The following is a 25,312-nucleotide window of genomic DNA, read 5'->3' as shown; positions in this document are numbered from 1 at the left end:
TAATATTTATTATTATTTCAAGTAAATTTGAAATTCTGTAAGACTTGGAGATGATCTCAGAGCTGTAATAATTTGTCCTAAGTGGGCATGAAATTTTATACTATGGACCTTTCTTTTAATTTTTTTATTTTAAAAAATGGTTTAATTGCCACTATACAATAAATGGTCATTACAGAAAACTTAGAAATTGTAAGAGAAATGATTACTCCCTTCCCCAGTACTTATACCCAAATCTCAACCCATAACCGTCAGCTTTTTTTTTTTTTTTGGTCTGTGAATATTCAATTGTTCCTATACTGTTTGTATCCTCCTTCATTTGTATGTAATGTATGTTTTTTCTTATGACTTCTTTTGAGATTTTTCTTTTACCTTTGGTTTTCAGTGGTTTGACTATGATGTGGCTAGGCACGTATCTATTCTGCTTGAGGTTCACTGAGCTACTTACTTTTATAAGTCTTGATTTTCATCAGACTTTAGGAAAATCAGGACTTACAGAACTAAGTAGCTCAGTTTTAACAGGAACCTAATCAACAAAACAAACAAACAAACAAACTAACAAGCAAAATATAACCAAAGACACTGGAATGGAGAATAGGCTGACAGTGACCAGAAGGGAGAGCGGAGGGAATTTCAGGGGAAAAGGGTGACAGGTTTACAGGAACAATTATAAAGGACACATGGACAATAATGGGGGGGGGCGTGGAAATAGGAGGGAGGTGGGGAGGGCTGGGGTGGGGGGGAAAAGCAGAAAGCTGTACTTGAACAACAAAAAAAACCTCTAAAAACAAAAAGAACAATATTTTACATTACTGATTTACTCAATGGGCTTAATAGTATTTTGGAAAAGGCAGAAGACATATTCAGTAACTTTGAAGAGAAATTAACAGAATTTATCCAGTGTAAAGAACAATGTAAAAAAAATAACAGAACTCCAGGCACCTATGAGACATCAAATAGTATAATATGAATGCAACTGTAGTCTCAGAAGGAGAAGAGCATGAGACTAATGTAGAAAAATATGTTAAGAAATAAAGAACAAAATTACACTATGCACCTTTTTAAAAAGCAAATGCTTGGCCTCATTCTCTACTACTGAATCAGGTTATGCATGAGTGAGGCTAAGACATACTTATTTTTAAAATAACCACTCAGCTTGAGAAGATATGAAGAAGCAAGGAATTAAGTAGTATAAGGAGGATAGATCATTCTGCAGTGTCCACCTGCTCAGATTCAGTGACCTCAGTTATTACTCTTTTTGCCACTAAGTAGTTATCTTCTATTGCTCCTTGGTGCTCAGTGTTTTCATCTGTAAAATGAGAGGGTTGGATAAATTACCTAGATATTTAGAGCTTATTATTTGCCTGATGCTATGCCAGGTACTGGGGATGTAATAACTAAAGAGAGTCCTTGACTTCACAAAGGTTATAGTTCACGAGGGTGAAGGGGACTGATTCAAGTTAAGATTTAAAAAATGGCTCAGATGGATAGGAAGTTCAGGTAGAAAAATATGATGAATATGGTGGTAAACACTCACTATCCATGGTGAGCCTCTTTACCCTAAAAACTATAAAGCTGAAAATAAGAACAGAACAACCAAAAAGATACTCTATGCTTTCCAGAGTTGCTTGCGGCTAAGGTTCTGGATGTGATTCGGTTTCTCCTCTGGCTTCACTAAAAGGCTAACATGAGGGTGGTGAATCTTCCTGTTTTTGCTACTAGACTGCATGCAAGGCACTGGATACTTTCTGCAGTGGTGTTCCAGGATCCAGTCCCCAGGTTTGTGGGAGCTGAGAAGCAGTGTGTATGTCTTCTTAGTCATTTGTTGGTTTGTCTGTGCCAGATGTGGCATAACTTCACACACTACAGTTGTATAAGTGGCAATTCCTGGACTCTGACTTCCATGTGATGTATTTCCAAATCTTGATTCCCACTGCCATGATTGTGGTACAGGTAGCAGCTTTATGTGAGCTAGTTCTATAGAGTGGTTCTGGACTAGACCTCACTCCCTGAGTACTTCTTAATATTTTATAAACACTTAATATCCTGTGTTGAATCCTTTTATTCCTAAAATAGCTAAAATGCTTCTTGTTTCCTACAATTAAATCCAGTCTGAGAGATATAACTTCATAGAGTTTTAAAGATTAAATAAAATAATCTGTCCACTAGTTAATTGTGGGCACATAGTAATTACTTAATCAATAATTATCACATATTATTATTTAGTTAAAATAAAGGAATGGAAGAGGTGGCATAATAAACAATTATAATCACAATGGTATGTTCGTTTTTAAGAATTTTGAGACATAGACATTATGGACAATGACAAAGTCCAAGTAGTGGCTAGTAGGATTGAAGACTGAGAGGAATACAATTGAAATTGAAGGAGTTATGGAAGAGAAGGTTCAGGTATTAAAACATCCATTCTTACAGATAAATAGTGAAGTACCTACACTTGGAAAAGCAGTAATATCTCCATTTTTTTTTCAATTCCAAATTACTCCTGAGTACAGTGATTTCTCCTTCACTACTGTGCTTAATCTGTACTTGCTGAGGTTATTGCTGATGGCTTTTAAGATGCAAAAATCTAACATTTATTTTCAATCCTGACCTTGATCTCCTGTGGCATTTATCACTGCTGGGCATTCTTGTCAGCTGAGAGCTCCCTCTTCTTTCTACCTGATACACATTTTTATTTTTTTTATTATTTTTTAAAATTTTATTTTAATCATTGTTCCACCTGCTCCTGTCCCCCAGTTCTTCCTAGGTAATCATCACTGGGTTCTCATCCTCTATATTTGGGTTTTAGATTTTTGGGTTTCAATTTCCGCCATGGTCACCTTCTGTTCTTGCTTTGATTACATTCAAATGGAGATAGCTCATAGACCCATCCATATACAGATATACAAATGGCTCCTAAACCTCTTTCTTCTGCTTTGATCTTTCTCTCAAAATCCAGATACTTTGTCCAATAGTCTAATATGTATTCTACTTAGACATTGCCATCCCTACAAATCACAACAGTCACCATGTTTAGGGCAACTTTTTATCTTAGTTCAAAATCTGATCATTCTTTTCTCTCTTTCCCTTTCTCCTTTCTTTCTTTCTTTCTTTCTTCTTTCTTTCTTTCTTTCTTTCTTTCTTTCTTTCTTTCTTTCTTTCTTTCTTTCTTTCTTTCTTTCTTTCTTTCTTTCTTTCTTTCTTTCTTTCTTTTCTTTCTTTCTTTCTTTCTTTCTTTCTTTCTTTCTTTCCTTTTACATTCTCTGTCCTTTCTAACAATACCTTTGCATAAAGAAGCTGGGATAATGAAAGTCCTATTCCCTCTCCATATTTGAAATTTGTCATTGCATTCTATGTATTAGAACAGCTTAAAATCATTGTTTTTGTGTCCTTTTGCTATCATCACTATACTGCCTTAGTTCATGCTCTATTTAGCCTTAGTTTATAGAAACAATTTCCTAAATTTTTTCCTACTTTTTGGATTGTTCCATTTTTAATTCTTTCCCATATGACAATCAGATAGATTAATCTCTAAGAAAAATGTAATCTTATTCCCTTACTTCAAAAGCTTCCAATATTCATCTCTTTCCATGGTTTTCTATGACTGGGCTTCTGCCTGTCTCACTAGTTTCATCTTCATCATTCTCCTACAGCCACAACATCTTCGCCAGAGGTTCTGGGTTATTTTATGCCTCAGAACTGTTGTCCCTGTTGGACCAGGAGTGATCATTTTGGTGCCTGAAATAGCAAATATTCAAATATTGGCTACCAGTACAATAAATATTTTAACTTTAAATCTTATTATGGGCTATTACCCAAGAAGTATTAAATAAAAATACAAGCCTTCTGAGAATTTAGGCTCTAAAATTATGCTTCAGTGAATTATAGTAGAGGCTGTCCTAGTTACAGTAGAAGGATAGAATGACTCTTAAGCTAGCCTTTGTATGTACATCTTGAAAGAATGAGTCAATTGAATATTGGAGTGGTCATAGACAGCGAGGCCCAGAAATCATGCTTATCTAAGCTCATCTAGGAAAGAGGTTTACACAGTCCAAAGATTTAAGCTTTTTTTTTTTTGGTTTGTGCTCTGAAGAAGGTGACATCACATTATCGGAGGCTTCACCCATCTGGCTCTTATTAATTCCCATTCCATTTGGTAGCCATTATTCAATCATAATTTATTTTTTTTATGTAATGTGTTTATGGAGAAATAATTTAAGACTTCTAGAAAGTTATACTTTATAGTAATCAAATGCTTGTTCTGGAATTATTGAATTGCACCTTTTAAGATTGATTTGTTAACCCGGCTTCAGTGACAGAGAATGAGGTCTAAAACTTGGGCAATTAAATCTTTGCATATAAATTAAGAGTTAGCATGTTTGTCTCCTCTATTATCATGATTATGAGCTTTCAGAGGCCATGGGCTGCATCTTATTTATGCATGACCAGGGCCTCTCACAGTTCCAGCAAAGAGCAGGAACTTAAATGTTTGAATGAATAAAATGGACTCAATTGTCCAAGAAGTCACCCTGTAGAGTGGAGCTTCCTGAAGAGAGGGTAAAAGATTTGAGAGTTCAGAAGTGGGCTTGTGAGATAGAAGAAGTGGTAATTAGCATGAGAATGTGAGCTTCTGATAAGATGTATGAATAGTGAGACTTGCCCTCTGGGTGGTTGCTAAGGATGACAAGTAAAATAGGCACCCCTGAAACTAACCAACCTTCCAGTTTGTTTGGTGTGGTGCTGTTTCTCTGTTGATGCAGTGGAAGCATAGCAGATATTGGAAGTGACATGACACTTGTTGTTCCCAAGCCTAGTAAGTATCCTTTTGAATAGAATGCCTGTCCTTTGGGAGAGATGGTCCCCTGTAGGTGAAGAATTTTTTCTGCCTGTTCACATCTTCCTACCAAATTCCTTTATGGCCCAGCCTCAGTCTTCTTCTATGATGTTTTCCTTCCAGCCTGCATAAGTCTCTGTCCATTCAACTCCTATTAGATAATATTTGTAACATTCATTTTAGCCTGTTAAATATTCTCTGTCACCCTGGCTGGTGTGGGTGAGTGGATTGAATGCTGATTTATGAACTGAAGGGTTGCTGGTTTGATTCCCTGTCAGAACACATTCTGGATTGCTGACTGGGTCACCATTTGGGTGCATGCAAGAGGCAAACACACACTGATGTTTCTCTCCCTTTCTTTCTTTTTTTTTTTTTAATATATTTTATTGATTATGCTATTACAGTTGTCCCATTTCCCCCTTCACTCCCCTCCACCCTGTGCCCCCTCTCCCACCCACATTCCCCCCCTTTAGTCCATGTCCATGTGTCATACTTATGAGTTCTTTAGCTTCTACATTTCCTGTACTATTCTTGCCCTCCCCCTATCTATTTTCAACCTACATTCTATGCTACTTATTCTCTATACCTTTTCCCCCTCTCTCCTCCTCCCACCCCTACTGCTAGCCACCCCCCTTGTGCCCTCTATTTCTCTGGTTCTGTTCCTATTCTAGTTGTTTACTTAGTTTCTTTTGGTTTTGCTTTAGGTGTGGTTGTTAATAATTGTGAGTTTGCTGTCCTTTTACTATACATGTCTTTTCTTTATCTTCTTTTCTTAGATAAGTCCCTTTAGCATTTCATAAAGTAAGGGCTTGGTGATGATGAACTCCTTTAATTTGACCTTATCTGAAAAGCACTTTTTCTTCTCTTCCATTCTAAATGAGAGCTTTGCTGGATAGAGCAATCTGGGATGTAGGTCCTTGTCTTTCATGACTTGGAATATTTCTTTCCAGCCCCTTCTTGCCTGTAAGGTCTCTTTGGAGAAATCAGCTGACAGTCTGATGGGAACTCCTTTGTAGGTTACTGTCCCCTTATCTCTTGCTGCTTCTAGGATTCTCTCCTTCGTTTTTACCTTGGCTAATGTAATTATGATGTGCCTTGGTGTGTTTCTTCTTGGGTCCAACTTCTTTGGGGCTCTCTGAGCTTCTTGGATTTCTTGGAAGACTGTTCCCTTTGCCAGTTTGGGGAAGTTCTCCTTTATTATTTGTTCAAATAACTTTTCCACTTGTTGGTCCTCCCCTTCTGGTACCCCTATAATTTGGATGTTGGAACGTTTAAAGGTGTCCTCGATGGTCTTAAGCTTTTCTTCGATTTTTTGAATTCTTATTTCATCATGCTCTCCTGCTTGGTTGATTCTATCTTCCTTCTGGTCCACTGTGTTGTTTTGAGACTCAGATTCCTTCCTTTCACAATTGGCTCTCCTCCGTGTGTCTTCCTGCATCCCTTTTATGGTAATCTGCATTTTTTCATGTAATTTGGATCTAAAATCAACCAGTTCCGTGAGCTTCCTGATCACCAGTGTTTTGAACTGTGCATCTGATAGATTGGCTATTTCTTAGTCACTCAAAAGGATGAGTCCTGGGGGACTGATATGTTCTGCTGGAAACATGTCTTATGTCTTTCCCTATCTCTCCTATTATTTTACTTATTTATTTATTTTTTCTCCGGTCTGGTCGCTCTTGTTATGGTGGGGGGCGGAGCCTTAGGTGTTCACCGGGGCTGGGCGCCCCAGTCGCTAGCTTGTGACGTTATATGTGGGGGCAGGGGTGGGAACGGGGACAGGAGGGATCAATGGCGACCGTTCCGTTCTCCTGGAGCCAGACACTTCCCTGGGCTTCTGGGCTGTGAGCTCTGCCCTGGTCCACAATCGCTGCCCCACTGATTCCCCCAGCCGCCGCTTGCGTACTCAGGGATCACCGCTACACTGCTGCGCTCTCGCGTCCCGGATTGCTGTCACGCCGATTTGCCGATTTTGCGCCAAATTTCCCCCGACCTACGCGTGCCTGCGACCCGCGCCAGCCCCGCGCCTGCTTGCTCGGCTCGTCGTCCCCTACCAGTCTGGATGTACGGGTCTACTTCAACTTCTTGGCTGTCCGACTTCCAGTTAGATAAATCCTCTGACAGTTCTGATATTATGACTGCAAATCATTGTTGTAAATTATTGTGGTTCCGTTCTTGGTTGTGCGAGGAGGTACGGTGCATCCACCTATTCCTCCATCTTGCCAGAAGTCCCTCTCTCCCTCTATTTCTTCCCCTCTCTCTAAAAAATAAATAAATATTCCCTGTCAACTCTTCTATACATATATATCAGTTAGATAACAAACTAGTTAATGTCCAGGGACCTAAGGACCACATTGGTTTCTTGTATCCCCTCACAGTTTACAAAATGGTGTCAATTAGGAATATAACTGATACTAAAAATGCTCTTTAAACTTTATTTTTTAGGACTGTAAAGAGATTAAAGGAGAGCGCTTTGCTTACTGGGAAAGAAAAAGAAAGCTATCAGTGAGCAATGTCTCGGCAGAGGACAGAGGGAACTATGCGTGTAAAGCCAGACTGACTCATGCAGGAAAACAATACATGGTTTTGCATAGAATTACTGTGAATGTCAGTAAGTATGTGTGTACTAATTGCAGAACTTCCTCTCAGCTCTGCCCTGTTTGAGATACTTTCTGACTTAAAAAGAAGTGATTTTTTATCTTGATTTTCCTGAAGTTTAGCAGACTCTCAAACTTGTCATTAATAGAATCAGAAGGTAGACAGAATGAGGCAAAAGGGCATGAGCAGTTTAATTCCCTCATTTGAGAAAACAGAATACTCAAAATTCTTGGTCAACTGTAATTGAAAAAAAAAAGAAAAAACACAAAACTCTTGGTTTATTTATGAAAATTGAGATCCTATATGTAGAGTAGCTACTAGGGTGCCTGTCCAAGAATAGGTATTTAGTTAGTGGTGGATATTTTGTCACACCATGCGTCCACTTTTTTCATTACAAATTTTTTTTGAAGGACTGCTCTGTGCCATGTTTTGGTTTATTTGTTTGTTTTATGCTATTATTACATTAAAGTAGTTGGGAATGTATTGTGATTCTAATGCAATGTCATATGAGTATGATTTCTTAGCAGAAAATGTTGGACATGGAGGAATAATCCCTAAAATAACATATCCAACAAACAATACAATTGAAGCACAACTTGGTGAGTAAAGTTATGAAAGCCAATGAAATCACTAAGGGCAAAAATAAATATGACCTCATATCCTAGTGAATTTTTTGAATTTCAAGGATGAAGATAAATTTTATTCATATCCAGTTTCCAGCTTTGAACGTACCTGGGCTCATCAAAAGAGCTATTGGAATAAAAAGTCTAGAGAGCTGGATCCTTGGAAAGCTGTGGTATGAAAGGTTGGCAGTGAGCACTATGGGTCTAAATCAGAGATTTTCAACCAGTGTGTGTGCAAGAATTTTTAAAACATGCAATAGTTGACTATTGAATCAGGGGCACTTTTACTTGTCAAGTAAGAAAATGACAACAGCTAACACAGCAGCAATGGTCTAGTGTGAATGAATCAAAATTATACCTATTCATGTTAGAGCAGTAAAAAATATATTTTCTCATGTGTGGCAAAATTTTAGTAATCTGCTTATGTGTGCCATGAGATGAAAAAGGTTGAAATTGCTGGTTTAAATGATTACTGTAAATCTATTTATGCAAAAGCAATGAAAAGGTAAAAATAAGTCCTGAAAGTGATCATACATAATATAAAACTACTACTATAATGTTGGTCAAGAATTCTGAATTATATAATATTGCACTGGAAAGTATATTTAAAAAGTAGGGATAGTTATCTTGTTATATTACTTATTTTACACAGTAAGGAGCCAGTAAACATTGCCTCAGTTTGTGATCTAAGGGGAGAAGGAGCTCAAATTATTTCTTAAAATTTAAAGGTAATCACTAGTAAAATAAAAACATGTTGAGTACTTTCTGAAGGAAAAAATGTAAATTGAACAAATTCTCAAGTTGAGTCAAATATTAAAATATGATTACATGCTGTTCTCAAAAGATATAGATCTAAAAATACATGACCTAAAAGATTAAATATAAATTCATAAGCATACTATGTCTTGCAAAAAATTAGCACAAAGAAATCAGATTGGCAACATTAATCTTTCAATCTGATACATATCTTTCAATGCCAAAAATTATATGACAAATTGAATTATTTGATACTAATACAATTACAGTACCTCCATATATATATATATATATATATATATATATATATATATTTGTCAAATAGCAGTGCATCAGAATATTTGAAGCTAAAACTCTCATATGTAAAAAAACAACACAATACAACAATACAGTTTTTTAAATTATAATGGCAGATTTTACCATACTTTGAATTTGACAAATTTCTTAGTCAATTAAGGATCTAAAAGATTCTAGTAATGAGCCCTGGCCAGTAGCTCAGTTGGTTAGTGTCATCCCAATATGCCAAGGTTTTGGGTTCAATCCCTGGTCAGGGCGCATACAAGAATCAACCAATGAATGCATAAATAAGTGGAACAACAAATTGATATTCTCTCTCTCTTTTTTGCTACCTTTCTCTCTCTCTCTTTCCAAAATAAAAGATCCTAGTAATATGGTATGAATAATATATTAAATAAATCACAATCATAAATAACTATGAAAAACTCAGAGTCCCAAAAGAGGAAATGAAACAGACCATGTGGTGCAATCACAATGTAGTAAGTCTAGAAATTTACAACTAAAGTTAAAATAATAAACTCCACAAAAATAAAATTAACTAATTTTAAAAATCAAGCAACAACAAAAATGTATTCTAATTATTTGCTTTGCTGGTTAAATTTAATTCAAAGCCATTGTTACGGATTATTTAGAAAATAATGGCAGTGAAATCATGTCAAGCTTCATGGAATGTGAGCAAGGCTAAACTCTAAGCAAGGTATACATATCATCATTTTTAGTAAGTGTAGAAGTAATTAAAATGCATAAACTAACCATTTAACTCTATTTTTAAAAAAGCCACTGTGGAAAACAGTGTGGAATTTCCTCAGAAAACTAAAAGTGGAACTGCCTTTTGATCCAGTGATTCCACTGCTGGGATTATACCCTGAGAATCCTGAACCACCATTCAAAAGAACCAATGCACCTCAATGTTCATAGCAGCACAATTTACAATTGCCAAGTGCTGGAAACATCTTAAGTACCCAGCAGTAAATGAGTGGACCAAAAAGCTGTGGTACATTTATGCAATGGAATACTACCCAGCAGAAAAAAGGAACTCCTACCCTTTGCAACAGCATGGATGGAACTGGAGAGTATCACACTAAGTGAAATAAGCCAGGTGGCAAAAGACAAATACCATACATTCTCACCTATTAGTGGAACCTAATGAACAAAACAAACAAATGGGCAAAATAGAACAAGAAACATGGAAATAAGGAACAAACTGACAGTGAACAGAGGGGAGAGGGAAGGGAGATGAAGGTGGGGGGGTTGAAGGGGAAGGGTCAAGTCAAGGAACCTTGACTAAAGTTTCCCAGTATAAAGGACCCATGGACATGGACAGCAGGGTGAGAATTCAGTGTGGGAGGGAGACGGGGGAGTGGAGGTGGGTAGGGCAAGGGAGAGCAATGGGGGAAAAATTGGGACAATTTTAATTGAACAACAACTTTTTTAAAAAGGCAACTAAATAACTCTATAGAAAAAATAACAGAAGTTAAAAAAATGAATTTATTGAACGACAAGTTCCACAGTTGGTTCTGGGATAGAAGGGCGTGGGGCAGTGTGGTGGGGGTGAGGGGTGTGGGAATAAAAAGAGAAGATAGGGAAACCTCGAGCAAATATAATTCCCCACAAGTATAGGAACTCTGAAGAAAAAGAAATGAGAAAGCTTAGGAAGCAATAAGTGGAAAGCAGATGAAATCTCTTTTAAAGGATTTGGGCCTACATGTTTTAGTAAAGGTCTTGTAAACTTTCAAGGAAATAATAATTTTCATAATAGTGGATATTTGTCTACATATCACTCACTATGTGATTTCTCTAGTGTATTTCATAAACACCTAGAAAAGATCAGTATTCCTGTTATTAACTCTCTTAATTAACTTTGTTTGCCTTTCCTGTCTTTGAAAACTCTAGCCAATGTGTTTAAACAATAAAGAGACAAGAGATGTAAGCCTTGAAAGGGGAAGGTAAACATATAATTATTTTAAATGATCTATGTGTATCTACTTGGAAACTCTAAGAAAATTCTCTGAAAAACTATAATCACTAGCAATTTTTCAGTAAGGTATTCTAATATAAAATACACTTTTAAAGCTAAAAGCATTTTTATATGCCTGAAATAATCATATATTATATAACTGGGGAAAATGACATAACTGGAGAAAGGAAAATATAGTATTATATGTGATGTTGGTATAACTTGTTAAATTTGAAGTATATTTTGTTTATTCTTTACCTCATATCGGCCACAAAATACATTTTTGATGATTTAAAGATAAAGACAAAATTTATTTAATGTTAGAATGATGTACTTTTGAAACACAAAATCAGTGGAAGAACTCACAAAAAATCAAAATATTAGACTAGCATAAAAAATGTAAACATCTGTGTAGAAGAAAACTGGTAAGGCTGCAAGGTCACATGTCCCTTGTTATCTCTGCCCAGTAAGGTAGATGAACATTGACCTCAGGAGTATATTTTTAGTAATGAAAAGACATTCAAGGCTCAAAACGAAGATGTATTTGTTAACCAGGTCATTTCTGGTAGAATTTTTATTTAATTTTTGTGAATTTGACTTTTATAGGCTCTACCCTTATTGTAGACTGCAACATAACAGACACAAGGGATAATACAAATCTACGATGTTGGAGAGTCAGTAGCACATTGGTGGATATTTACTACAAAGAGTCCAAACGAGTCCAAGAAGGAATTGAGTAGGTGTTTTTCTGGCTTCTCTGAAAGCTAGCAACCTTTTTTCCATTTAAGTGATTTGGTGTTAGTAAGGCTCTTTTAGGTGGTTTGCGCTATCTCCTCATTACTACTTTTGGCTTTGTCTTTCAAAGATCTTCTCAGTGTTATGTGTGGGCAAGCAACTGCTGCAAAGAAGTGTGAGATGCTCAGATTATCAATCCCTCCTAACTCATAATTTGAGATAAAGCAAAGTGTGGATGGAGTATTGGCCTATATTCAACAAGATAAGTTTTTGTTAGCTGCTACTTAAAACTGATCACATTCCCTGTTAGTCATATGATGAACCATAGGCCTTCAGGGCTTAAGTTGCAAAACAGGCAGCAAAACAGGGTTATGCAGGGGTGCATAATCATTAGTGGATAGAGTGTATGAACTCAGTTTATGATGATATGAATTGAGTGGTGTAAAACAAGATTCATTAAGTCAGAGGGCAGAACTTCTGTTGGGCCTTGCAGTGTAGCTAAGGTAGATTAAGTGAACAGGGAGAGGAGAACATCCTTCAGGGCTAAAGATGGTGTCTATGAGGGGGGACCCAAAAAATCCTGTAATTTATTTATAAAGAATTATATTTATTCTTACATGTTTAAATTTCAGTCACTTTCAAAGCATTCTTCATTTGATACAATACACCTATTGAGATTTTTTTCCCATGGCTCAAAACAGTTTTTGAACTTGTTGATTTCGATGCCTTTTATTGCTTCCACTGTTTTTTTGTTTCACCTTTTCCACATAGGCAAAAAATTTTTCTTTGAGGACTTTTTTTTCATCTGGGGAAACAAGTCACTCAGGGCAAGATTGGGTGAATAGGGAAGGTGGGACATGGGGAACATGCCGCTTTTGGTCAAAAACTGCTAAACACTCAGCATGGTGTATGCAGGTGTGCTCCTAAATCACCCATCATAAAATGGGCAAATGAACTGAATGAGGCTCCAAAAATTTCACTGAAGCTGAATGCAGCCTCTTGTATTGACAGCTGTTACACTGATACAGATGGGTTCCTAGAACACTCACCTACTGTACTACAAGGGGTCACCAGAACATTTGTATCCCAGCTCCTTGTATAATTAACAGAACCATGCTTCCTTGTCACATTGTCCCAAAGATAATGCAAATTGGGAACTACACAATACACACACCTCATTGAGACAATGAAGTATTCATAGCATAAAATGATAGCCTACAGTGTCTCTAGGAAAGAACTTTATTCTCCAGACTAAAGATTATAAAATATGTTGGGTGCAATATGACTTGTGTATTAATGACTGGCTCTTTTCTCTTACAGAACCCACATTTCTTTTCAGGAACATAATTTTTACACAGTGAACATAACCTTTCTAGAAGTGAAAATGGAAGATTATGACCATCCTTTCACATGCCATGCTGGTGTGTCTGCAGCATACTTTATTTTAAAACCTCCAGGTAATGTTCCTGTGGGTTAAATACTGTTCATAGTGTTTAAAATGATGTCAAGGAAAGATAAAAAACCTTACACATTTGGTTTGAGACAGCAGAGTGGTAGTAAACCAACAAACTCACTATGAAATCCAGGGAAGAATTAATGTCATGTCTGATAACACTCTTGAAATCAAGGGGGCACTGCAATGCAGTATGCTTTGAAAGTGCCATATTAGTATACAATGAGGTCTTATGCATCAAAGTCCTTGAAAACAGAATTGTTCCTTTATTAAACCTCATTACTCAACATTTATAATCATGTGCTTCTAATTTGTGCTTTTAGGTTATTATAAATAATTTCATATGAAAATAAAATGTTTATATATATTTCATTCTTATAAATTTGTAAAATTTTCTGTATAGGCTGAATTCTGATATTAAGCAAAGACCTTCAAATTTAATGTATATGCACAAATTGCTCTCTTAACCTTGTGCAGAGTATTTGAGTATCCATTGCAGGTAACAGAACCAGAGGGTAAATAGTGATGGATATAATCATAATCTGGAGAACAGCTTTAAATTCCTAATGTATCAGTGGAAGTGTTTGAAGCACCTTGTAGAATGTTGACATGTGGCTTACCGAGACAGTTTTTCTTCCTTGATACTATCATCTCTTTTCTTAGCTACTTACCATGCAAGAGAGAGAGGGCTTGGTTTTGCCAGTATCTCTGAATAATCAGTTAAACAGATGTTTGCATGTATCCTACCTAAAGTCCTACCAGAAATGTTTCTCTAGAACTCAGCATAAAACATTAGTGGAGTAGGTGGTGTATGGAGCTATCGAATGTGTCTTTTCCCTTGCCAAGTTCCTGACCTCATGAGTGTCCATCACTTCCCTTCTGATAGCAATGAATTGGGATATCTCCACAGTAGCTTGCAGCCCTGACCTCACTTCTATGACCTGGAAGCCAGGGTCACTCTGTCCCCAGCTTCTTTAATTGTGAGTGATCATGCAGCATCTCCTCTCCTCATGTGGACCCATGGGAAACCCTCTTAGGTTGCAACAGGTAGAAGAAGCCTTAGGCTCATTAGCCACCACTGTCCATTTTTCCTTCTTTCAAGGGCTTTCCCTTCATAGAAAATAATTTTTTTTATCATATTCCCCCCAATCACTCTGTGCATCTTCTCTCTCCCAGTGACACATCTGGATTGTTCTTGAGGTTCTATTATCAGTGCTGCTCTTTCTGCATTCTCATCACTGATAATCTCCCTACTTGCATGGCTTCAATGGTCATTTCTGTGCAGGTGTGATTCCACATCGCCAACTATATTCTCCTTTCCCATGTGGCAGCCCCACACTTCCAGCTGCTTACTGGACTGATTTTGAAATTTGTATGAAAGAGAATTATAGTATGTTTTCTTTTATGTGTTGCTTCTTAGGTTTATGGGATTCATTTTTGTATCAGTGATGTAGCATGTAGCTATAGTTCATTTTTATTGCTGAATCTTATTCCATTGAATAACTAAATCACAATTTATCTGTTTTACAAATATGTCATTATTTGAGTTGTTTTCAGTTTGGAGCTATTCATAAATAACACTGCTATGGAAATTCCTTTATGTGTGAGCTGATATTCATGGATAAGCATTCCTTTATGATATATCATTAGGAGTACAATTAATTGCTACAGAGAGTACTCAGGGTCTCCTCAACCCCAGAGAAAAGAAGGGAGCTGACTATGGGAAGCCTTGGAGACTGCACAAGACCTATAATGTTTATAATTGAAATCTGCCTCAACATAGAAGTTTGAGGTTTTTTGTTTAGCAACCTTGGCTGAAAATCATCAACATAGATTTTCATGTCAGTGTTGTCTTATAGATATTGACTACCTGGAAGCACTGTGTTCACAAGGATTCTAAGGCAAAGTCCAGGCTCAGAAGAATGATTCTGTTATCATTTAACACCTGCCAATCATACAGGAAAGAGGAAGGGTAGTTTGTCTCCTTTGGTGTATGTCAGTAAAGAAACTTGTGCTCACCATATCTATCTTTGCTTCTATCCATACTTTTTTCAAATTTCACATGCAATGTATTTTCAGACATGTTCATTTTATTTTGTTTTCCCTGAGTTCTTATGAACATTGCCCTCTTAAATCCAAGACTCTTGTTGGTTTACTTGCAGCCAGAGGTAAGGGTATAGCTGTTTCATTTGACTTCCTTATTTTTGTTGAAGATACACCCAGACTAAATCTTATTTAGTTGTCTGAAGCAGGGTTACTAGAAAGCTGTTTGGATAAGGTGTACCTCCTGTGAATTTCTTTTAATCACTACTTTCAGCTCCTATCCCAGTTTAATACTGGTAGTAGTCACATGGACCCAAACACCATCCTTATAGTGTCATCAACAAGCATCTGGTGTCTCAATAGTGAGTCTTCCACTATTTCAATTTTAAAGTTCATACTCTCTCTGAAATCGCACATTCATTTTCCATTTCCATTCATCACCTTTTAGCTCATTTATAGAACTAAAGATATCAACAGTCTTAAATGCAATGAATGACCAATTCAAGAATTTCAGGCCATCACTCCTGTCTACTTATCAGGAGCTTTTGAATCTCATAAATTTTGGGGGGCATAGTCTTCTTATCATGACCATTTACAAAACCAAGACCCCTTGAGTGTGCATTAAGGATTCCCAGGCATGGGTCCTCCCAAAAGGAGAGGTGGCATTGGTGTTCTAAGAGCTTGGAAACGGCAAAGACACATGGAAAATGGGAGGGAAGGGAGACTCCATGTAAGAGTTAGAAACTAGAGGTTCAAACAAATAAGGCACCAGCATGCAGAGCAGATCCACTAAGTTGCACTGAGACTTAATGGATTGATATATTTCTGGCACAAAATGTGCTTATACATATTGTGTTTCATTGTGCCACTTATTTGAAAACATGCAGTAGTAGTTAGGAATGTCTTGGCCTCAAAGTGCTTGCAACGTGGCCTAGGGCAGGTTGTGATAAGCTCTTTAATGAATATTTTAGAAGTGAAAGTGCACTGAGAATTCAAAGAAAAGTGACCCTCCCCTTAAACATACCTTCTACTGAGGACTAGAGGGTCAGGAAGGGGTTCATGAAGAAAGTGGTATTCAGTGGGTTCTAAGAATAAGGAGTTCTCTTCCTCTCACTTCCTTCCCCTTTTTGAATTCTTTTTTTCCTAGAGCCTCTTTCTTTGGCAGCACAGGTTGGGGTTGTGGTAAGGAAGAAAGCTGTGCTGTTCCTCTCATTAGATATGTAGGAAGGAGTGCATTTTTGCAGACTTGGAGTTACAGAGGAACTGGCTCTGCTCTTGGTCATCATCTCCTGCCCACAACATTCCCCATAACTGCTCTGAAGTGTGCTCACAAAGCTGAGCAGGACACAAACCCCCTTCCTGAGACCATGTCTTGCAGACAGGCACCCAGCCAGATTCTGTTGGCACAGGGAGGTTGGGGTGGCAGTTTGGCTCTTGGTAGTCTTCTAGAGCCAACAGAGATCCAAGAGAGGCAACTAATGGCTCTTTATTTATGACATGAGTCCTGCTGCTCAATTTTGAGTAACTGGGGAAGCAGTTACAATAACATAATCGAGAATGTGTGGCAGTACCACCTGGGGAACTTTTCCAACAGTGTGCTAGGCTTCCCATCTGAGTGCTGATTAAGTAGGACTTGGCCATGTGTGTTTTGACAGCAGTTCTCATGAGATTGGAGCTATACAATATCTTCCTCTGGGTACTACTAGGCTTCTGCAGAAGTTCTCTCCTCAGGTTCCCAAGGGTACTTTGCTTTCTAAAATTCATGGGTCAGACCAGATTATTCTACTCTAATATCGGCTATTTAACTATAAAGAGATATTTAAGCAGTATTCTCATTGACGTCTAATATATTTCCATTTGACATTTGTAGTATGATCCGTATAAGTGTATAATTGACACTTTGTAATATTGTTATTTTATTTTGCTGTCATTTGCAGTGCCAGATTTTCTAGCTTACTTGATAGGAGGGCTTCTGGCCTTTGTAGGTATGGCTGTGTTTGTTATGTGCATCTACAATATTTTTTGGATTGACATTGCACTTTGGTATCGAAGTGCCTTCCAATCTACTGGGACCATAGAAGGTAAGTGTGGGGAAACACTGAAAATTTCCTCATTATTTCTATTCACTCATTTGTATTACCATTGTGAATATACTTCACTATGTTTTACTTAGCTTGCCTTTTATGTTGTTGGCAAATTTAAAGGAAGGAAATCTCCCTGGAACTTTCCAGACTTCTGAGAAATGATTTCCTCAAGCCCACAAGCATTGTTTAGTCAAATCAGGCTTGCAGGCTGGTTGTGACTGAGTCACAAAATCTTCCAGGTCCCACTGCAATCATTGTGAGAATGGTTCTCACATCCATGGGTATAAGCAAAAGAAGACAATTTCTCCTTGAGAAAAGTGTTCTTTACCCAGGCGCATGCTCAGCACATGGGTGCCTGGAAAGAACGTGTGTTCTGGAGGGCAACCTGCTGCCTATGGTTACAGCACTGATACTTGGTGCCTTAAAAAACTTAAGTCTTTAACTCTCAGACTGGGGAGAGACAGACCTGAGTTTGAATTGGAGTTCAGCATTTACTCCCTGTGTGATCTTAGAAAGGTTTTTTTTTTTTTTTTTCTCTTTCTTAGCTATGGAATGAAGAAAAGGAAGGGAGGGAGGGAGAGAGGAAACAGATCAGAGCCTGTGTCACACAGTGACACAGTGAGCAATTGAGGTGAAGTCCAAAAAAGCTCTGAGCAGGAACCTGGGACACTGGAGGGCTCCCTTAATGCCTGGAAGACAAAGCAGATGCCCCTGCTGGTTTGCCTGGAGGTTTCCGTTTCATTGGGGGAGTCGGCATCCTGTCAGCACTATTGTGCACAGAACTGCTTCAGTGGGATCCTGAAACTCCAAGGAGAGAGCATTGTACATAAAACCAGAAAAGCGGGCATTTGTGCTGCCTGTCACCTACCAGACCCAATTAGCAGAGAAAGAGATCGAATCTTTATGGGTGCCGTATTCAGATGGCCAGCAATCTGAGAAGATGGTGGGTTCGTATCCTAACAGGCTGTCTTACATTTCCTTTCAAGCTAGTCTTTTGTATAAGGGGGTAAAAGTGTAGGTAAGGGATTTGGAATTCAGGAAAGAGGTTAATCAGGTAAAAGCTGCAGTCTGGCAATTTTCCTAATATCCTTTCATCCACTGACTGGTGATTTTTTTTATTTGTGTCCTGTGTCCTGGGTGATTTTCTCTGTGTCCTGGGCTGTGAACTGTATCTCCTTGGAGCACAATGGTTCAGACACCACTTTGATTGCTTATGGTCTTTTCTGGAACACAAAGGTCAATCACTTATGGCCTCCTGGAATCAGAGTGGGCCTTCCTGCAGTCTCTGAAACAATAGATTTTTACATGAATTAACTACTAGGCTTATAAACTATTACCTTAAACTAAAATTTTCCAACATTTGAGCCCCCCATTAATACCATTGTAATTTTAACTCTGTAATACACAGGGTGGGGCAAAAGTAGGTTTATGAAATGAATTTATTCTTATATTATTATTTATTATTATATTATTTCCATACAAACAACTGTAAACTTACTCTTGCTCAATCACGTGTATTTGTCTCAGAATGGATATACTCTATTAAGGCCTTGAAAAAAGTAGTAAGTCTGTTTGTAAGTGCCCTAATTAGATGGAAAAATAAATAGAAGCCTGAAAATGAATCTGTACAGCTCACATGCTTGGAGATGCACACATTTATACCTTTCAAGTTCAGAGACTTTCAATGCTAATAAGAGCAGAAACATGGGGAATATAGGTGTGAAACATGTTTGAGTCCCTGTTACAGACAAGGGCATTGTTTACACTAAGTACCTGCATTGCATATTTTTAAAAAAGGATGATGGTCAGAGTTGTTGCCTACATGTATGATAAAACACAGATGGCCTAACCTGGGCTTGATTCTACAATAAATTTTAGAATTTAAACTTGGAACCCCTTGAGCAACAAAGAAAGCAATCTACTTTTCCTTTGGTGACAAAATTCAGCTGTGGAATTCCAGCTTTAGGTGTCCAGTACAACCTGAGGATTCTTGGGTGCTGGGGACAGTCAACTAGATGTAGGGTTTCTGTTTGCCTCCGAAGTCCCTGCAGAGGCCACTCCTTGTAAGCCTGCTTGTGACTGAGCTCCAGCTTGCATCTGGTTGAGAAAAGACTTCAGTGAGCCACCACTTATCCTTTCTGACACATAGATACGAATGGCTTGGCTGTTCTCTGTCTATTGACTGAAAGGGCATTTCATAGACTTAGGTGGTGTTCCCAGAATTCTGGCCCCGTGATGTTTGTCACTCCCTGACTCACTGCAGCTCCTGAGAGCATGAGTAATGAGTGGGTGGTGAAGTTGCCTGTTAGTGAGGTGAAGTTTAGCAGGAAGAGAAAAAAGGAATAGTGACTCACCCTGAGCTAGTAGGGAACCTCACCCTCTGCTGAGCCTGAACCACAGGCCAAATTCAGAACCAGTGGGCTGAGGATTTGGAAATAGGAACCTACAGTCAGTCAGTGGTCCTCTTTCTTCTTCTTCTTTTTTTTAATCCAGAAAAATCTATGTGTACTTTATGATTAAATTTTTAACAGCTCAGCCTATGAGAATTATTCTGTAATATGCCTTGGAATGCTGGCTTCAACAGTAACTTAGTGATGATATTGGAAGATAAGTCCCATATGCTGTCTCCAGCCTTGCCTTCCTGGAGGGTAATTTCTGGTTATTTGGGAACATGTGGAGTAATGGATGGCAAATACAGATGAGAAAGATGTCCTTCTTGTGATAAAGTGTCATTCCTATGATAAAGGATTTATCCCATAAATTAGTCAGGCTTTATAGGTGATTATTAGTTATGTGTGTGTAACTCACAGTTTTATTGAGTCACCAATAGGCCTAGTTAAAGCTCATGAGTTCTGTATACTCTCTGTTAAGTCTTGGAGATGCTTTATACGTCCTCCTGCCAGGTGTGCATATGCATACAAAAATATAAGGATCAATTTACAAATCTCCTCAAGCAATGTATATATGCCTCACCTTATTTCAAATAAATTTGTGGAGAAAGGTTATATAGAGCAGAACAATTAAAAACAAAACAAAAATAGGTACAATGAACATAGGGAAACAAAGGAAGAATGATAAAATAAAGTTGGGGTAGAGTTCATGACAAATGTTGGTGAGGTTTTAAAGATGAGCTTGTTTTAGAAGCAAAGCACAAATTACTACAGGATTCATTACATGCTGTTCCTAGAAACCCTTCTGTTGCTCCTGAGAGCACATGGCCAGTTTGGGGACAATCTTAAGAAACATTTTTTTTCCCCTTCCACCTCCCCTGTGGTTACTGTCAGTTTGTTCTTAATTTCAATATCTCTGGTTACATTTTGCTTGCTTGTGGAAAAGGGGGAAAGGTTTTTGAGAACATCTATAAAGGACACATGGATAAAACCAAAGAGGGGTAGGATCAAGGATTGGAATTGGAGATGGCTGGGGTCAGTGGGGGGAGTAGTGGGGGAAAAATAGAGACAACTGTATTTGAACAACAATAAAAAAAGTAAAAAAAAATCCTTGGTTGTTGAACTTCAGAAAAAAAGAAACTTTTTTTTGTGTGTGTGATGAATTCTAATTTTTAAAGGATGTGATGCAGTGAACCTTGTGTGCAAAAACATTTCCAAGATCAATGTAATAGGTTTCATGTGGCTTTTCTTCTAGTGTCTTCTGTGCATGTTAGCTCTATAGCACCAAACTTCATGCTATTCAGTAAAAGCACTTACACAAGGGCAAAAAGATTGCCTAATTTTTCCACGGGTCCACTTGGATCAGTTTTAAAATTTAGCAATATCGTATCAGGAGAAAGTAGGGAATTGAATAATTTTTATGCAATCTTGCATAAGCTCACCTACACCTAGGCATATTATTTTCAAATTACAGAAAAGCAAAGATAAGGAAAAAATCCCAAAAGAAGCTAGAGGTAAAAATAAAACACCTACCTATAGAGAACAAAAGTATAAATTATGCTTGACTTCTCAGAAACCATCAAGCAAGAAGAGAGTGGAATGAAATATTTTAATTATTCAAAGCACGAGATGCTGAGACTGGCAATGTTTGACAAATCAGCCACTGGACATGCTGAAGCAAAAAGGACATTATGATAGAAACTCAGGTTTTACTTTGTTAATGTAAGAAAAATTTGATAGGAATAATTCCATGAGCTTATGCCATTCCTCTTTCAGATGGGAAGCTCTATGATGCATACGTCTTATACCCCAAGCCTCAAGGAGAAAGCCGGAGCTATATTGTAGACACACTGGTTCTGAAGGTTCTGCCTGAGGTACTGGAAAGGCAGTGTGGATATCAGTTATTTATATTTGGCAGGGATGAGTTTCCTGGACAAGGTATGTTTTAAGTGAGGTAGAGCAACAACAAGTGAATTTTAAAAAGTAAAGGAAACTTTCTCTTCTTTCACTTTACAAGTGGTAGATTCTGCTTGCCTTCTCCACAAAACTGCAAGGAGTCTTTCATCTCTCCAGCCCTTAGCCCTTGAGCTGAGGAGGTTAGAACCAAGTTCCCTTTCCTCATCAAATTTATCCCTGCAACAGGATAACTGGGATCCTGGTTGAAATAATGTGACTATCATTTTGAGCGAGATATGGTTAACCCATTCATGTGAACCAGTGGTAGATAACATAGTCTTGGTCAAGAGACTGAAAGTGATCACTTGCCCTGACGTCCTTTAGACTAACTGCTGAGTATTTTCTGTCAGTTTGAATGTGTAAATCAGTTCATGTTTAAAGCTGATTTCCTAAACTTCAATACCCTAGTCTTCCCCTACTTAAATAAAATAGGTATTTACTTCTCATTTGATGATAGTGTAACTTTGTAACTAGTGTAGTTAATATCTCTGATTCTCAGTTGTGTCATCTGTCAAATGGGGATAGGAATATTTCCCTGACTTGTTTGAGAGAAATAAATGAGTTTAAACCTGAACAGGGACCAGGTTGGAGCTCAGTACATATTAGACACTCAATGGATGAATGTTTCTCCCTTTGAAGGCTCTAGAGTCAATGGCTAAAATTTGTATTAAACATCCTTTTCCAGCCACCAGGAAACCAAAATTAGCATTTTATAGTATTTGGTAGTGGCTTATTCTGGGTTGCTTTAAAAAGTTCCTAACTACTTTGGATTTATAGGCAACTCATATCCACAGTGAGACCACGCTGCTTTCTCAGTCCAGATCTTTTCAAGTTATGAAATCATCCTCTATGAGGAAATGATAATTTAGTTCAGCGCTTGTTATAAACATGTGGAAGAGCTCAGATTTCATAACCATATCAATATTCACTCATTCACTTATTCAACAAATACTTATTGAGTACCTGCTATGTTCTCAATAATTTTCAGATAGTTTTCTAGGCTCTACAAATAGAGCCTAGAGTTATTAAAATAAGCCAAAGAGAAAAAATTCTGCTCTGGTGGAAGCAGTTGTCTATTCTTAAGTGTAAGAAGGATATAAAACTTGGTCTTTATTTTTTTTTAAAAAAGACCAAGTTTTATTTATATCTGGATATTTCAAGAACTCTTACCTTCCTGCCCCCAGAAATCATCAGGGTATGTTATTTGGGTTCTAGTTAGTGCTATAAATTCTGGTCATTTAATTGTTTGCCTCTCACACATCCTCAAATGGGAGCCTGGCCCACAACCCAGGCATGTGTCCCCATAGGGAATTGAATTGGTGACCTTTCAGTTTGCAAGCTGACACTCAATCTTCTGATCCACACCAGCCAGGGCTAAATTCTGGTCATTTAAATAGCTGTAAAGCACAAGAGGAAAACATGAATAAAGATTACTATGACATTTAAGCTAACTACATTTTTCTTATCCTTTAAAAGTCTATTTATTTAAAAAATATGTTTATCATCTTTTACCAGACCTTCAGCTAAGTCTGGGGATACAAAACTAGACATGATAGTTCCTGTTCTGAGCAGTTTATGGTCTGTGGGTGGAACCAGTGGTTGAGGAAAGTGAATACCAACAAGTAACTATCAAAATATGTGATCATGAACATAAAGGACCAATTTTTAAGGGAAAGTAAGAGAGTTTTCACAGAGAAGATGATAAATGTTAAAAAAATCCCTCACGTTGCCTTGGCTGTTGTGGTTCAGTTGGTTGCAGTGTCATATCGTAGACTGAAATGTTGTGGGTTTGGTTCCCAATCAGGACACATACCCAGGTTGCAGGTTTGATCCCCGGTAAGGGCACATGTGAGAAGGCAACCAATTGATGTTTCTCTCTCTCTGTTCCTCTAACTCTAAAAGCAACAAAAAAAATGTCCTCAGGTAAGGGAAAAAATAAAAACTTCTTGTTAATCCATTCCTAAGTCATGTTTATTTTAAAGTTCCTTTTTAACATCTATTTCTAATGTTCTCAAGAGTGTTAAGATCCGAGCTGTTTCAATCATGAGATCTGCTGTTCCTTCTTTCTCTATTTACAGCTGTGGCCAGTGTCATTGATGAAAACATTAAGCTGTGCAGGAGACTGATTATCATCATAGTTCCTGAACTGCTGGGCTTTGACATATTAAAGAACATGTCAGAAGAACAAATTGCTATCTACAATGCTCTCATTCGGGATGGGATGAAGGTCATTTTAATTGAAGTGGAGAAAGTAAAAAACTATACAGTTATGCCAGAGTCAATCCAGTACATCAAACAGAAGCATGGGTCTGTCCATTGGAGTGGAAACTTCACAGAGGAGTCACTGTGTGCAAAGACCAAGTTCTGGAAAAAAGTGAGATATTGTATGCCACCCAAAAGGTTTCCACCATCTTCTCATACCTAGCTGCTGAAGCACACTCCTTGTGACCTCACAGCTGACAACTGATGTGCCAGCACAGGGTTATTTACCCTGTGATGCAGGTTGTCTGTGGGAAGTGGCTCACATTTGGACAAGAGGCGCTGCATTCAGGCCATCTGCTTGAAGTTTGTTATTGTGTACTTGTGTGAAGAACTGTGCTTGTTTGCTTATTTTGATCAGGCATACATCTTTAGAAAAAGATATCAGCTCTAAAGAAGGCCCTCATTAACTTATTGGTTCAGAACACTTATGAATATTTGCTGAACATAGACCAGCATTAGCATTTGAGCCCCTGAGGAATAGGACACAGGGAATTTCAGAGTTTAGTTCAGTTGTTAGGAAGTTGGCACATGGTGTAGTACCTGTAGGGCCAGAGATGGGAGCCTGAGTAGCCAGAGGATGGCAGGAAGGGAGTCTGTGGGCTTGGAGAGGGCTGGCAAGGATAATGGCAGTTTTTGTACCTGACCAGTGTCCACAGGACCCTAGTGCTCAACAGAAACTTACTGTGTCTATGAGCCTTTCTTACTCCTCTAGTGTAAATAAATAACCATGACCACAGTCTTAGCAGGGTGAGACTGGAAATGAGTCAGAGATCATCTAGACCAGTGGAACCAACAATGGCGACACTGGAATTGCCCATTAATCTCACTCCTGGTGGGTCCCATGCTTTGAAAGACTTTATCTTTCAAACCAAAATAACTTATAATTCACTTATTTTTCCAGCTGGCCTATGTCAGCCACAATTCTGAACAACATGTGACAGACATGGTTATCAACTTGAGATGATGTCATTATAGTCCAAGTAAAACAAAGTAATCTTTCAGCTAGTCCATGCACCTTCATCATAGGTTAATTTATGATTTCACAAGCCTTAAAGACTTTTATTACTAAAAAATAGCTGTAAATTCTTGTCACAACTTTCAGAGACCCTAATTTGAAGAGTAGATATAGTCCAATGCTCCTTCTGTGGTTGACTGCACTAAGCCTTAAAAAGTGGCCTGCTAAGATATAAAATTAATACTCTGGAATTGGTGGCATTTTTACATACCTATAGTGAACTATCAGAAAGAGAAACAAATAAAACAATCCCATTTATAATTGCAACAAAAAACATAAGATGCCCAGAAATAAATTTAACCAAGGAGGTAAAAG

At 37.8% G+C, this 25,312-nt stretch overlaps 1 protein-coding gene across 2 annotated transcripts in view; it reads left to right on the top strand.

Moving 5' to 3' along the window:
- IL1RL2 (interleukin 1 receptor like 2) overlaps positions 1-24,586 on the top strand; it is a 44,018-nt gene extending 19,432 nt beyond the window's left edge. The window contains exons 5-11 of one of the 2 annotated variants that reach the window (XM_036028350.1): positions 7,274-7,439; positions 7,954-8,025; positions 11,666-11,795; positions 13,115-13,251; positions 17,228-17,371; positions 21,541-21,702; positions 23,799-24,586. In XM_036028350.1, the coding sequence (XP_035884243.1) occupies positions 7,274-7,439; positions 7,954-8,025; positions 11,666-11,795; positions 13,115-13,251; positions 17,228-17,371; positions 21,541-21,702; positions 23,799-24,145 (1,158 nt within the window). In that variant the 3' untranslated portion in view covers positions 24,146-24,586. Of the gene's footprint in view, positions 1-7,273; positions 7,440-7,950; positions 8,026-11,665; positions 11,796-13,114; positions 13,252-17,227; positions 17,372-21,540; positions 21,703-23,798 lie in introns of both variants that reach the window. The other variant, XM_028517745.2, reaches the window with a different exon arrangement.
- The last annotated feature ends 726 nt before the right edge of the window (positions 24,587-25,312 follow it).

This window comes from Phyllostomus discolor, chromosome 6 (assembly GCF_004126475.2).
Source record: "Phyllostomus discolor isolate MPI-MPIP mPhyDis1 chromosome 6, mPhyDis1.pri.v3, whole genome shotgun sequence".
NCBI lineage: Eukaryota > Metazoa > Chordata > Mammalia > Chiroptera > Phyllostomidae > Phyllostomus > Phyllostomus discolor.
This window is presented reverse-complemented; position numbering and strand designations above follow the sequence as displayed.